The sequence below is a fragment of the Perognathus longimembris genome, chromosome 13 (assembly GCF_023159225.1).
Source record: "Perognathus longimembris pacificus isolate PPM17 chromosome 13, ASM2315922v1, whole genome shotgun sequence".
Lineage (NCBI taxonomy): Eukaryota > Metazoa > Chordata > Mammalia > Rodentia > Heteromyidae > Perognathus > Perognathus longimembris.
The window spans coordinates 12,681,335-12,695,287 of record NC_063173.1 but is presented as its reverse complement, the minus strand read 5'-3'; the positions used below and the strand labels follow the sequence as shown (position 1 = coordinate 12,695,287).

At 48.4% G+C, this 13,953-nt stretch overlaps 2 protein-coding genes across 4 annotated transcripts in view; both read left to right on the top strand.

Moving 5' to 3' along the window:
* The window catches only part of Nup98 (nucleoporin 98 and 96 precursor), a 99,948-nt gene extending 98,518 nt beyond the window's left edge, over nucleotides 1-1,430 (top strand). For all 3 annotated transcript variants that reach the window (XM_048361054.1, XM_048361053.1, XM_048361052.1), the window contains exons 32-33: nucleotides 720-831; nucleotides 963-1,430. In XM_048361054.1, the coding sequence (XP_048217011.1) occupies nucleotides 720-831; nucleotides 963-1,180 (330 nt within the window). In that variant the 3' untranslated portion in view covers nucleotides 1,181-1,430. The remainder of the gene's footprint in view (nucleotides 1-719; nucleotides 832-962) is intronic.
* Nucleotides 1,431-7,111: 5,681 nt separating this feature from the next.
* Nucleotides 7,112-13,216, top strand: Chrna10 (cholinergic receptor nicotinic alpha 10 subunit). Its single transcript, XM_048360557.1, has 5 exons — nucleotides 7,112-7,172; nucleotides 8,890-9,035; nucleotides 9,410-9,564; nucleotides 10,524-11,056; nucleotides 12,757-13,216. Exons 1-5 carry the CDS (start codon nucleotides 7,112-7,114, stop codon nucleotides 13,203-13,205), a joined length of 1,344 nt encoding a protein of 447 aa, XP_048216514.1. The 3' UTR covers nucleotides 13,206-13,216.
* Nucleotides 13,217-13,953: the final 737 nt, after the last annotated feature.

Below are 13,953 nucleotides of genomic sequence, written 5' to 3'. Positions count from 1 at the left end.
AGAATTGCAGGCGTGAGCACTGGGACCCTGCTACATAGCCTAATTATTGAAAATGAATGTGTGCACAGTACTGCGGTGAGTTTGACTATACAATGGATACAGAAAGATTAACAGTAAAGGTAGTATAGTCGATCTCCTAATTTATTTCAAGTGAGAAATAATGGTAAGTAAGCTAAGCTAGGGCGATGGCCCTGGCATGAAGAATGGAAGACTGGTGAATTATGCTAGAGGTTAAGATTTAGTAATTAATACAATGATCTTAAATGGAACAATAGAACTGGACTAGAACACATAGGGAAATGATTCAGGAAAAGTAGAGACCTGTGGTGTTAGAAAGGGATATGTGCTAGGAATCAGGAGACCTAAATCAATGCTAGTTCAGGCACAATCTTACTATGTGTGTATTCTTAAGAAGTCATACCATCTCTTTGAACCAGATTTCTAAATCTTAGGTGCCATTTTAAAACTTGCTAATTACATGGTTCATGAATAATGATTTCAAGACCTTCTTGCCCAAGGATCTATGCACTACCTTCCTCTATATCACTGTTGTTACTACTTTGTATTCAGCAATTAGGCTACATGGTGGTAGCATAAGCAATGCCAGCTAGCATGGAGTTTTCTCCTTGCCTGCCTCATGATTTTGAGGTTTTTATTTATCTATGGATTGATGTGATAGAAACTTTTCTTGGCTAATTGGTTTCCCTACTTCTCGGTAGGTGGATTGCTCAGGTTATGAACTAGAGAAGTTACACACCAAAGTAACGTCACTGTGCAACCGCATAGAACAGATCCAATGTCACAATGCCAAGGATCGTCTGGCTCAGTCAGGTAAGCCTGTAGCCTCTATGCCCTTCCTGATGGCCTACTCCATATCTTTATACTACAGCCCCATCCCTCACCCTCCGTACCCATTCTTCCCCAGCCCCATCCTCAGTCCTCATTCCATCTTTTCTCTCTAGACATGGCCAAACGTATAGCCAATTTGCTGCGGGTGGTACTAAGCCTGCAGCATGGCCCTGATGCAACTTCAGAATCAACACCAGACCCTCAGCGAGTCCCTTTGCGCCTGCTGGCTCCCCACATTGGCCGGCTCCCCATGCCTGAGGACTATGCCTTGGAGGAACTGCGCAGCCTCACACAGTCCTATCTGCGAGAACTGACTGTTGGAAGCCAGTGAGCCCCAGGCTCTGCTACCACACTCACATGCTTATTCACACTCACGACAAAGCAGTCTCCAGCAGTGTTTTGATTGACACCGATTGCCAATCTAAGTTGGCTGTGGAATCCACCTTCCCTTACTGCTGTCCCAGGCAGCAGCCTCCAATTGTTCAGGGCTTTTCTTAATACTGAACATAGCATAAGGGCTTTTGGAACCAAAAAAGAGACAAGTCTTTGCCATCCTCAAGACCATTCATTTTTTGCCTCTTAAAAAGAAAAAAAAAAAAAGATCAATAAAACTCCTTTGCAGATTCTTCCAAAGAACTGGGGAGTTCTTTTCCACCCCAGGCATTCTAGACCTTGTGATCCCCATGCCAACTTTGCTACTCTACTCCGTCCTACTTCAGCCCTTTTGTACTAGGACTTTTTCAAAGAAACAAGAACAAACCTATTGATCTGCAACTGTTCTTCTTAACAGATGAACTATCCACAGCAGGAAAGGAATTTGTCTCTAGACAGGTTAACAGCTTTAAAGGCAAATGAAGGTTGGACTAAGGAAACAGAATATGAGGCTTTTCTACTTCTCTACAGCCCCAGGTTACATATAACATATGATTCCCATAGGAAGCTCCTAGAACTTGGTTGGTCCCTGTTTATTGGTCATCTTTCTGAAACTCCTGTCTGGATTATCCTGAAGAGTTAGGGTTTTTTTTGTTTTGTCTTTTTCTTTTTTCTTTTTTAAGGACAAGTTGGGTAGCTTTCCCTTCCCCTCCCATTCTAGCCCTAGAACATTTCTTCCCTTTCAACTACCTTCCCCAAAAGGAGAAGTCATCTCTGAGAGAGGCAGGGCTGGGCTTTGGGGGCCAGGCACAGGGCCTTCACTGCATCGCTGCTGGCTATGGGAAGCCCCAGGGACTGGTCTGAGACAACTGGTGTTAGGACTGTCACAGACAACGTGGCCACCCCTGGGTCTTTATGCATGAAGATTATGTAAAGGTTTTTATTAAAAGTATATATATAAATAAATAATCTAGATTATTTTCCTCTTTTTCTGAAGCTACTTTCTTAAAAAAAATAAAATAAAATGTTTATAGCATTCTTGGTATTGGCTTTTTCCCTTTGTGGCTTTTTGGAGTTTTCTGGGGCTGTTTTTAGGTGCTGGGGATCTACCTTGGTCTGGTATATACTAGGCAAACATTGGGTTTAGGATTTGTAAAGGCAGATTTAGGAGCAAGGGAGTTACTAATACTGGCAACACATATTTACAGACATAGATTCTCAGTTGAAGCTCTTCAAACTGGCCACTTAACATTCAAAGCGTCCTTGGATGTTCTGGTTTGGCTTTTTTACCCTATCATTAATGGGCTCACTAAATAATGCCAGATAACACTAGAGAAAGGCAGTAAAAAACTAGGTTGGGAGTAATTCTAAACCAATGGATTTACTCTGGGTGTAGACATGTTTACCAGTGAACCAGTAATTTTGCTCCTTGGAGCTAAACCTTCAAATATGCTCATTATTATGAAAGCTATAGTGGGAGACTTCCCCCCTCCCTTGGTTTTGTATATGTTCACTCTTTTTGGTAGCTTCCTCGCTACACATGTTCCAGGCATTATGTCTACATCACTGCTGTCACCAGCTGCTGGCATAGTGTGACACATGTAAATAATGGATGCTTTTTCCAAAGGAAAAAAAGTTCAGGATTGATCATTTCCTTGATTATTTATATGCTAAATATTTGCTCAGCGTTCATACCACAAGTCATTTGTAGGGGGATTCCCGGCTGATTAGCCCCTGAATTCAGGGGTTCATGTTAGAAACCCAGTAATAGGACGGACCCACTCAGATAAACCTCAAATTCCTCAGTATTATAGAATTTTTTTGGCATAATACAAATTGGAAGTAGCTTACATCAACAAATAAAAGACCGGCATAATCACTGCCCATTTAGTCCCTCTGAAAAACAGCTTGTGTAAAGCAGCAACATCAGGAATATTAAAAGTGCATCTGGGGGCTGGGGATATAGCCTAGTGGCAAGAGTGCCTGCCTCGGATACACGAGGCCCTAGGTTCGATTCCCCAGCACCACATATACAGAAAACGGCCAGAGGCGGCGCTGTGGCTCAAGTGGCAGAGTGCTAGCCTTGAGCGGGAAGAAGCCAGGGACAGTGCTCAGGCCCTGAGTCCAAGGCCCAGGACTGGCCAAAAAAAAAAAAAAAAAGTGCATCTGGGTGTGCCATACCACTCGGTGGTAGTTCATACCTACAGTACTACCACTTGGGAATAGAGGCCGTAATATCCCAATATACTATAAAACAAGAAAACATCAAGAGGCTCCAACAAAAAAAGGCATAAATGGATACCAGAGAACTCCTCAGTAGTAAACAGATGACAGCCTGGATTTAAGAAATGGGCATCATGGGCAGGGAATATGGCCTCGTGGTAAAGTGTTTGCCTCGTATACCTGAAGCCATGGGTTCGATTCCTCAGCACCACATGTATAGACAAAAGCTGGAAGTGGCGCTGTGGCTCAAGAGATAGAGTGCTAGCCTTGAGCAAAAAAAGAAGCCAGGGACAGTGCTCAGGCCCTGAGTCAGTGCCCCAGGACTTGCAACAAAAACAAAAAACAAGAAACGGGCATCAAAGTGGAATAAAAAGAAATATGCTTTAAAAAAAAAAAAAAAGGTTAGGAATGCTACCAAACATATTCTATGAAACCAGTATTACGCTCATCACAAGATCAGACAAGGACACACACACACACACACACACACACATAGACCAATCTCTGTTGAAACTTGTCAGATAGTTGCAAACTAACATATATGTCATGATCAAGTTGGTCTCATTTCAGGAATGCAAAGATAGCTCAATATATGGAAATCAAATGTAATATAGTACATAAAATGAGTCAAAAACCACTCATCTCAATTGATACAGAATAACTGACAAAATTCATCTTTTATGATAAAAGCTTTGAAAAAAAAAAAGGAATATACCTCAACAGAATAAAGAATATAGATAGCAAAACTATAGTCCGCATACTACATTGGGGGGGGGGGTGAGAACATAACTTCCTTAAAATCAAGGATGTATCAAGTGTCTATTCTCTCCACTCTTACTCAGAATACCAGAATTCCTAGCCAAAACAGTGAGGCAAGAAAATAGGGATTCAAATAGGGAGGTCAAATTATGCCTATTTGTAGATAAGATGATCCTATGTTTAAAAGATTCCAGAGTCAAGGTTAAGAATCACATTATCATCTCAATACTGACAAAAAAACAACCAAAGAAAATGACCATACTGACGGAAGCAACCTACAGATGTAGTATCATACTTATCAAAATCCCAATGTCATTCTTCCCAGAAATAGAAAAAAAATACAAAAATTTATATGTGGGTGGGGGGTAATGTGGCTTAGTGGTAGAGTGCTTGCCTAGCATGCACGAAGCCCTTGGTTCAATTCCTCAGCACCACATAAATACAAAAAAAGAAACCAGGGACAGTGCTCAGGCCCTGAGTCCAAAAAAAAAAAGAACAAATAACCCAATTAGTAAATGGACAAATAAATTGAATGCACAGTTCACATAGAAATACAGTGGCTAAAAAGAAAACCCTCTTAATCCATAAAGGAGTTCAAATCAAAAGTACCCTAACATTTCATCTCACCCTAATCAGAACGGCAATAATGAAACAAACTACAAATGCTAGAAAGGATGTGAAGAAAATGGAATCCTCATATATTCCTGGTGGGAGTGTAAACTAGTGCAACCCCTATGAAATCCACATGGAGGCTCCTCCAGAAACGAAAATTAGATCTACCTTATAACCACCACCCCCAATACCACCACCCCCAATACCACTCCTGGACATATACCCAAAGAAGCCTACATCGATATACAAGAAAGATACCTGCACACCTATGTTTATTACAGTTTTGTTCACAACAGCCAAAAGGTGGAATCAGCCAAGGCATCCAACAACTGATGAATAAACAAAATTTGGTACATATATACTGTGGTTATTACTCAGCCATAAAGTAAATTAAAAGCTGGGGATCGTCATGTTGAGCAACATAAGCCAAGCCCAAAGAGCCAAATATTCCATGCCTGCAGAATCTTGACTTTAAAGACACATATACATATGTTTGTATGTATGCACGCATATAAACATTTATATAATTAGAACTAGACTGTAACTATGGGACTGTTTGAGATGACAGGAGAGGGAAGAGGGGAAAAGAGAACGATGGAGGGTGAATATCAAAATTACTTCAAATGCTGGGCACTGGCGGCTCACGCCTGCAATCCTAACTACTCGGGGCTGAGTGCTGAGGATCACAGTTCAAAGCCAGCGTGGGCAGGAAAGTCTATGAGACTCTGATCTCCAATTAACCACCAGAAAACAGAAGTAGTGCTGTGGCTCAAGTGGTACGGTGCCGGCCTTGAGCAGAGAGCTGAAGGACAACTCCCAGGCCCTGAGTTCAAGCCCCACAACCTACCCCGCCCCCCCAAAAAAAATTTAACTTCAACTACATTTGAAGGTGACACAAGGAATTGCACTGAAAACTGTTAAGCAACAGAGTGTGAGTCATGCAGGAAAGGGGAGTAATAAAGACTTTTTTCTCATTAAATACAATATATACAACAGGCACTAGTGGCTCATGCCTGTAATCCTAGCTAGAAAGGAGGCTGAATTCTAAGGATCATGGTTTGAAGCCAACCAGTTCAGGAAAGTCCATGAGACTTATCTCCAATTAATCTCCAGAAAACAGAAATGGAGCTGTGACTCAAAGTGGTAGAGCATCTATCCATATAAATAAATATCTACGTGCATATACAATGCATATGTTAAGAAGCAGGGTTGGAAGTGATTCTAAAGCTTATGTTTTCTCTACGACCTCATACTGTCCAGTGTTTGGACACTGTGAAGAAACGTGAGCCTCGGAAGGGAATGACTGCAGGGACTCTGCTCTGGGGGTCACTTGGAGGGGCCTGCGGTGTCGGCACCACTGCCGTCAGGAGGGCAGAGCCTGCTTGGTAAGCCAGCACGATGTGATGTGCTCCCTCTTCACCAGGAAGAGCCACGGGTCTAGGGGCTTCCAGGATCTCAGCGACGGTGGGAGTGCTGCGGGACCACTCTCTGCTCAGGCCCAGTCTCTACATAGCCCTACTCAAGCATGCCTCGGACTCTCACTACTTATCACAGTTTTATTCACAACAGCCAAAAAGTGTCATCAACAACTGGTGAATGGATAAAGAAAATATGGCACATATGGACACGTAAAGTAAAAGTTTCTGAGCTGAGTCTGGGTGTTGTTTTACAGAATATGAATAATTTAGGTTCCCAACAGCCTGAAGTGTCCATTTCAGTTGCTGTTTCCATGGGCACAGGTGTCCCAATCATGTAATTAAGCTAACTGGAAGTGCTGAGGGAGAGGGGCCCCTGTCTTGCGCCTCACACACGTCAGGACCAAGAAGAGTTCCTGGTCTTGTTCTGCTGAGAGCAGCAGGCTCATCGGCTCCTCCAGGGCCCAGGTATGAGGCATGGAAGACCAAAGCCAGGGGGCTGAAAGAGAAAGAAGTGGGAGAGAGGAGAATGGAACTAGATGGAGACCAAGATGGTTCCAGAGGAAAAGACGAAGTTGAGAGAACAGAAATAAAGAGGCATGCAGGGCACTGGAAAGGGCAGAGGCTGAGGCCAGAGAGGCAAGGACCAGCAGAGGAGACGTGGCAGATGGTAAGAACCAAGTGCTAACATTTGAAGGGCAGGTACAAACAGCAAGGTCAGATAACTGGAAGAGTGTAGGGGCTCCCCAGAGAGTACCTGGACCCACCAAAGATCTGTCTGTCTGATTTCCAGGTATTGTTTACATTATCCTTGCCACCTGGGTCTGGTGCTGGCCTAGGTGGACTAGGAGACCCACTTCACCTCTGGCTGCGACAGGACCATGGGGCCTGGGAGCTGCCATCTCTATCTGGGCTTTCTGTTCCTGTTGCTACTCCCTGCAGGTATGAGCAGCCCTGGCCTCTCCTGGCACGGTGGCTATTCCTAGCTGCCACAAATCTCTCTCCACACAGTCTTTCTCTCTCTCCACACAGTCTTTCTTAACTTTCTTTTCAGTAGTTGGGCAAGAATCAACTTTCCATCTGTGGAATGTGGAGGAGAGGGGTTACTTGCATGGAAGTGAGAGCAGAGACAAGGGAATGTCTAGAAATAGGGCTGGAAAAGTCAGAGAAGCAAATCATGAAGGGCCTTGAATGCTAGGCTAGTGCTTTTACCTGCACTCATTGGGGCCCTGCCTTAGTCAGATTTTCATGTTTGAAAGATTGTGGAAGCTTCTGGGTGCTACTGGCTCACGCCTGTAATCCTAGCTGCTCAGGAGGCTGAGATCTGAGGATTGTAGTTCAAAGCCAGCCCAGGCAGGAAAGACTGTGAACTACCAAAGAGCCAGAAGTAGAGCTGTAGCTCAAGTGGTAGAGTGCTAGCCTTGAGTACAAAAGCTCAGGGACAGCACCTATACCCTGAGTTCAAGCTCCAGGACCTACACACACACACACACACACACACACACACACATTGTGGAAGCCAAATATGGTGGTGCACACTCATAATCCCAGCACTGAAGAGGTGAAGACAGGAGAATCATGAGATTGAGGCCAACTAAGACTATATAGTGAGACCCTGTCTCAAGCCAAAAAGGAAAGCAAAATAAAACAAAATTTAAGGATAGACACGAAGTGAGGTAAGCCTGAAGCAGGGGGAGCAGCAAGAAGCTGCTATTGTGCAGTCTATGTGAAGGAGGAAGGGCTTGGGAGAGGAGCTGATGGGGAGGGGAAGGAGAGGGGAGGGGAGGAGAAAGAGGAAAGAATAAGGAAGGAGGGAGTGAGGGAGAAAATAAGGGCTGGGGGAGGGGAGGGAGTGACAAAATGAAAAAGGACCGGATTTGGGTGCACATTATTTTCAGCAGGGATGGAGGAAATGTATGTCATAAAAGCCTAGGCAGGCTGTGTTTTAGAAGATGGCAGGAACCCATAATCCTGGCTATTTGAGAGGCTGAAGCAGGATGCCTTGAGCCCAGGAATTTGATGCCAGCCTGAGTAACACAACCAAAACCTTATCTCAATCAAACAAAATCCTAGCAACTGGTTGCAGAACAGGGAATGCTCCCTATACAGAAGCTTTGGGGAACCCAAGGAGAAGGAGAAACAGGCTTGAGAAATGAGAGGGACATGGGCTAGGGATATGGCCTAGTGGCAAGAGTGCTCCCCAGCACCACATATACAGAAAATGGCCAGAAGTGGCGCTGTGGCTCAAGTGGCAGAGTGCTAGCCTTGAGCAAAAAGAAGCCAGGGACAGTGCTCAGGCCCCAAAAAAATAAAAATTAAAAGAAAAGAAAAAGAAATGAGAGGGACAGGGTAAATGTGATTCAAAATACTTGGGTGAAAATTCAGAATCTTGGGGTCTGTTTGGGTCTCTTTAGTTTTAAGGCCTGACAGGTAGAATCCAGGTCCTTGAAAAGAGCACAAAAGAGGCCAGCATTGCTCTGGAAAATAGTCCAAGGGCATTAGCTCATTCACCCCTTAGAGGTGACCGAGGAGAAACCAGAGCCACAGCCAGGATAGAGGACAGGCATCAGGAGGCCGTCAGAAAGCTGAGACAGTGGAGTGGGTGACAGGGCCCAGATAGCTGAAGGGGATGCGCAGAGGCCCCTTTTGACTGATCCAGAGTGCCGGGGAGCTGAAGGCAGGCTGGCTCACAAGCTGTTCCGGGACCTCTTCACCAACTACACAAGTGCCCTGAGACCTGTGGCAGACACAGACCAGACCCTGAATGTGACCATGGAGGTGACACTGTCCCAGATCATCGACATGGTACGTTGTGGTAACGGTTCCGCTGTAGAGCGTTGTCTGTAATAGTGCTCCAGGAAGAACTAAGAGAGTAGGACTTGTTCTTTTCCTGTAAATGTTAAAATTAACAATAATAACAGCCCCCGACTGTTGGGTACCCATTATGTTGTATGCCCTGTATTTTATACACTTGAACTTACTGAATCCCTGCTAAGCAGGTGTTGCCACCTCATGTACCTGTCAAAGAAACTGAGGCCCAGGGAAGGGAAGAAGTCAGCAAGGTCAGGCCTGGGCTGGAATCACTGTATGGACAAGTTGGGTTTGTGGGTGTCTGCGCAGAAGGCAGTGTGCGCAAATGTAGGTGTCCACCCTCTGCTCCCCCCTCCCCCCATCACCAGGATGAACGGAACCAGGTGCTCACCCTGTACCTGTGGATCCGGCAGGAGTGGTCTGATGCCTACCTGCGATGGGACCCGGATGCCTATGGTGGCCTAGACGCCATCCGCATCCCCAGCCGACTTGTGTGGCGACCAGACATCGTACTCTACAACAAGTACTGCCTGCCTGGGCCCCTCCCTCTCTTCCCTCTGTAGCGTTGGCCCATAGCTCTGAGCATGCCCTGAAACCTCTCCCCAGGCCCTGGACACTTTCCCCTAGTCCCAAAGGGAACGCTGCCAAGAGCTCCTAGCTGCTCCGCCAGCATCCCCACTTTAGGGACAGCACGCCAACTCAGGCTGAGTGTCTCCTGAGAGCCCCACTTTCTCTCCTAAAATGGGGATGTAGTGATATGACTCAAGTGATAAGAGTGCCTGCCTACCTCACGCTTATACTGAGGCCCTGAGTTCAATCCTCATTACCACCAATAAATGAGTGAATGAATGACATGTCTGGGAATGAATGCCTCTCTAGGGTCCCCTGCCTGTTTCCAGACTAGCCCTGAGGTCCAGGTCGCCCTCCAGGCCTAGCCCTCAAGGACATGCCTTTATGCCACATTAGCCATTCCGGGGTCTCCCATTTAACGTGTAGCACTGCAAAGCTTCTGGGCCCCTCTAATCCATTTTGCAGATGGCTCCCCAAGGTAGCACTGACCTGCCCATTACTACCACCAGGTGCGTGTTGTACGTGTGTGCATGTGCGTGCACTGGGGATTGAACTCGGGGCCCAGGAGCTGTCCCTGAGTTTTTCTGCTTGAAGCTGATGCTCCATGACTTGAGCCACCGGTCTACTGGCGGTGAATTAGAGATAAGAGCCTCAGGCTCCTCTGCTCGGGCGGGCTTCAGACTGCAATCCTCACATCTCAGCCTCCTGAGCCGCGAGGATTCCAGGTCTTTCCTGAGGCTTTTCTACGCCGCCCAGGCCTGCGTGCCTTCTGAGCCCCTGGGGCGCAGGGTCCCCGCCCCCCACCCCCCACCCCGCGCCCGCCCAGACGCACATTATAAAGCGAACGTCTGCTGCCCCGGCCTCCTCCGGGGCCTGTCCCCCACCCGGTGACCCCGGTCCTACCGTCTGCAGGGCGGACACGCAGCCGTCGGCGTCGGTCAGCACGAACGTGGTGGTGCGTCACGACGGCGCGGTGCGCTGGGACTCCCCGGCCATCACGCGCAGCTCGTGCCGCGTGGACGTGTCGGCCTTCCCGTTCGACGCGCAGCGCTGTGGCCTGACGTTCGGCTCGTGGACGCAGGGCGGGCACCGGCTGGACGTGCGTCCGCGCGGCGCCTCGGCCGGCCTGGCGGACTTCGTGGAGAACGTCGAGTGGCGCGTGCTGGGCATGCCGGCGCGCCGGCGCGTGCTGACGTACGGCTGCTGCTCCGAGCCCTACCCGGACGTCACCTTCACGCTGCTGCTGCGCCGCCGCGCCGCCGCCTACGTGTGCAACCTGCTGCTGCCCTGCGTGCTCATCTCGCTGCTCGCGCCGCTCGCCTTCCACCTGCCCGCCGACTCGGGCGAGAAGGTGTCGCTGGGCGTCACCGTGCTGCTGGCGCTCACCGTCTTCCAGCTGATCCTGGCCGAGAGCATGCCGCCTGCCGAGAGCGTGCCGCTCATAGGTGAGGGGGCCCGGGGGTGAGGAGGGGGGGGGGGTCCGGCGAGCATGTCCCGTGGAGATGAAGGGAGGGGAGAAAGGCACCTGGTGGCAGGGGGGGGGGGGGGAGTGGGGGGAGGGGATCCCCTCACAGCTAAGGGCAGCAAGGGGTCACAGTCTTTGCTTGAAGGGGAAGAAGATGAGGAGCGTGCGGTCATTGTAGCGCACACCTCCTGTAATCACTTGGGAGCTTGAGATTGGTTCTAGGCCAGCCAAGGGGCGGAAGCGTCCCTGAGATCCCCATCTCAATGCGAAGAGCTAGGTGCTATGGCCCGGGCCTGTTAATCAGCCCCTTCCTTGGTGGTGGGCAAGGAGGTAGGGCCATAAGGATTGGGGTACACTATCAGCATGCAGGCCCAGGAAACAAGATCTTATCCAAAAAACAAACAAACTGGGGTAGGGTGGGGAGGGGCGCTGTGGCTCAGGCCTGTCATCCTAGCTACTCTAGAGGCTGAGATTTGAAGAATCTCGGTTCAAAGCCAGCCCGGGTAGCAAAGTCTGTGAGACTCTTTTATCTTCACTTAACTAACCCCGGAAAACCAGAAGTGGAGCTCTGGCTCAAAGTGGGAGAGCCTTGAGCAGAAAAGCTCAGGGACCATACTCAAGCCCTGAGTACAAGCCCCACAACCACCACCAACAACAACAAAAGTATAAAAATAGATGGGAGTAGAGAGGGTCTACCTAGCAAGCGTGAGGCCCTGAGTTGGAATCCCAGAATTGTCAGGGGTGTGGCAGTGGGGTAAAGAGAGACAGAGAGGAAGATGTGTGTCTGTGTAACAGTAGTCAAAATGATTGGGTGCCCTTTGCATGCCAAGCATTCTCCTGTTTGGTGTTTATGAACTCAGGTAAGTGCCACAAATCTATGTGGTAGGTTCTCTGGTTCCAGCTGTACAGAGAATGTTATTCTGTTGGTGGTTTTGTTTCTTTCTAATGCTAGTCCCGGGGCTTGAACTCAGGGTCTGGGCACTGTCCCTGAGCTTTTGTGCTCAAGGCTAGCATTTTACCAGTGGAGACACAGCATCATTTCTGGTATTTCTGGTATCATTTTTTTGTATTTTGTGCATGTGTGAGAGAGAGGTGGGGGAGGAGGGAGAGAGGGCTCTAGAGACTGGGACTCAAACTTGGTATCAGATACTTTCACTCATTGGCATGCACCCTAATCACCTGAGTCACAACCTCCAACCCCTTATTTGGAGATAAGAGTCTCAGGGACTTTTCTGCCTGGGTTGGTTTTGAACTGTGAGCCTCAGATCTCAGCTTCCTGAATAGCTAGGATTATAGGCATGAGCCACTGGCACCTGGCTATTTTATTTCCTTATTTATTTGTACTGAGGTTTGAACTCAGGGTTTCATGCTTGTTAGGCAGATGCTCTATCGCTTGTGCCACGCTGCCAGCCCTAGAGCAGTGTCTTACCCAATCAAACCCATACTATTTGAGCCTCCAGCATGAACAACAATTTGAGAACAGGTAGATTCCGAGAGCACCAGCAGCAGTGAGGAATGAGGAGAACTTGGCTCTTCCCTCCTTCCTTTTTCTGCCCATTGGACTTGAAGGGTCCTAAGAGTCTTATAGTGAGTGTCTTCCTAGTTGTGGGGAGGCACCTAGGAAGCTCAGGATCCTCAAGCCCTTGCTTTGAGCCCCACCTGGCACTGTCTCTCTTGCAGGAAAGTACTATATGGCCACTATGACCATGGTCACATTCTCCACAGCGCTCACCATCCTTATCATGAACCTGCATTACTGTGGTCCCAACGCCCGCCCAGTGCCAGCTTGGGCGCGGGCCCTCCTGCTGGGACACCTAGCAAAAGGCCTGTGTGTTCGGGAACGAGGAGAACCCTGTGGGCATTCCCGGCCACCCAAGTTATCCCCTAGTCCTGTGCCTCCTACTGTCACCCCAGCGGGCCCTTGCCACGAGCCTCGGTGTCTTTGCCACCAGGAAGCCCTCCTGCATCATGTAGCCACCATTGCCAGCACCTTCCGAAGCCACAGAGCTGCCCAGCGCCGTCATGAGGACTGGAAGCGCCTGGCCCGTGTGATGGACCGTTTCTTCCTGGGCATCTTCTTCTCCATGGCCCTGGTCATGAGCCTCCTGGTGCTGGTACAGGCCCTGTGAGAGGCTGGAGCCTCTCCAGGAAGGGATGGCAAAGGCCAGGTTGGGTGTTGGTCCTCGGGCTAGTCCCTCCCTCCTGCTGTCAAGAAGCTGGAACACCCTGGACAACACCGCTGACTTCGTACCCCATGAGAACGCTCATTGTCAATACTTCTAACTAAGGGAGATCCAGAGCCTGCCACCCACTAATTCCCAAAGAGGAGGAACGAGAAGATGGGTCAAGATCTAAGTGTACACTTGGAGGGATAAGAATCATTGTTCGTGCATGGACTTAGAGCCCTTAGTGGAGAGGCTGTTGGTTATTATAAGAGACAAAGCTGCTGTGTTTCCTGTCCTGCTAGGCTGTAGCTGTGAGAGACTCTGCCGTGCTTTCCTCTGCCTAGGCACTCAGGGAGGGAAATTCATGGTCTAGTTTCTAGAGCAAGAGGCCATGAGGACATTTGATCCCAAAGCCTCAACCTATAATAAAGTAAATGTGTGCCTCGATAGCCTGTCTTCTCCTTGAGCCCCATGATGGTGGAAGTTGTGGATCCAGGTTTGTCTTTAGCGGCAGGAACCTCAGGACTCATGGATCACAACAGAAGCAGTATCTTTTTTTTTTTTTTTTTCACGGTACTAGGGTTTGAACTCAAGGCCTCACTTGAGACACAGCCACTCCACCACTCCAGGTATTATTCCAGCCCTAGATTTTAGTTTCTTTGTTTTGTTTTTGTTGCCAGTCCTGGGGCGTGGATTCAGGGCCTGAGCACTG

What these genes read in the sequence shown, in the direction of transcription:
- Chrna10 (XM_048360557.1), top strand. Translation starts at nt 7,112, where the DNA reads ATGGGGCCTGGGAGCTGCCATCTCTATCTGGGCTTTCTGTTCCTGTTG. An exon ending in TGTCCCAGATCATCGACATG is followed by an intron (nt 9,036 to 9,409) that starts GTACGTTGTGGT and finishes CCCCATCACCAG; the next exon opens with GATGAACGGAACCAGGTGCT. An exon ending in GACATCGTACTCTACAACAA is followed by an intron (nt 9,565 to 10,523) that starts GTACTGCCTGCC and finishes TACCGTCTGCAG; the next exon opens with GGCGGACACGCAGCCGTCGG.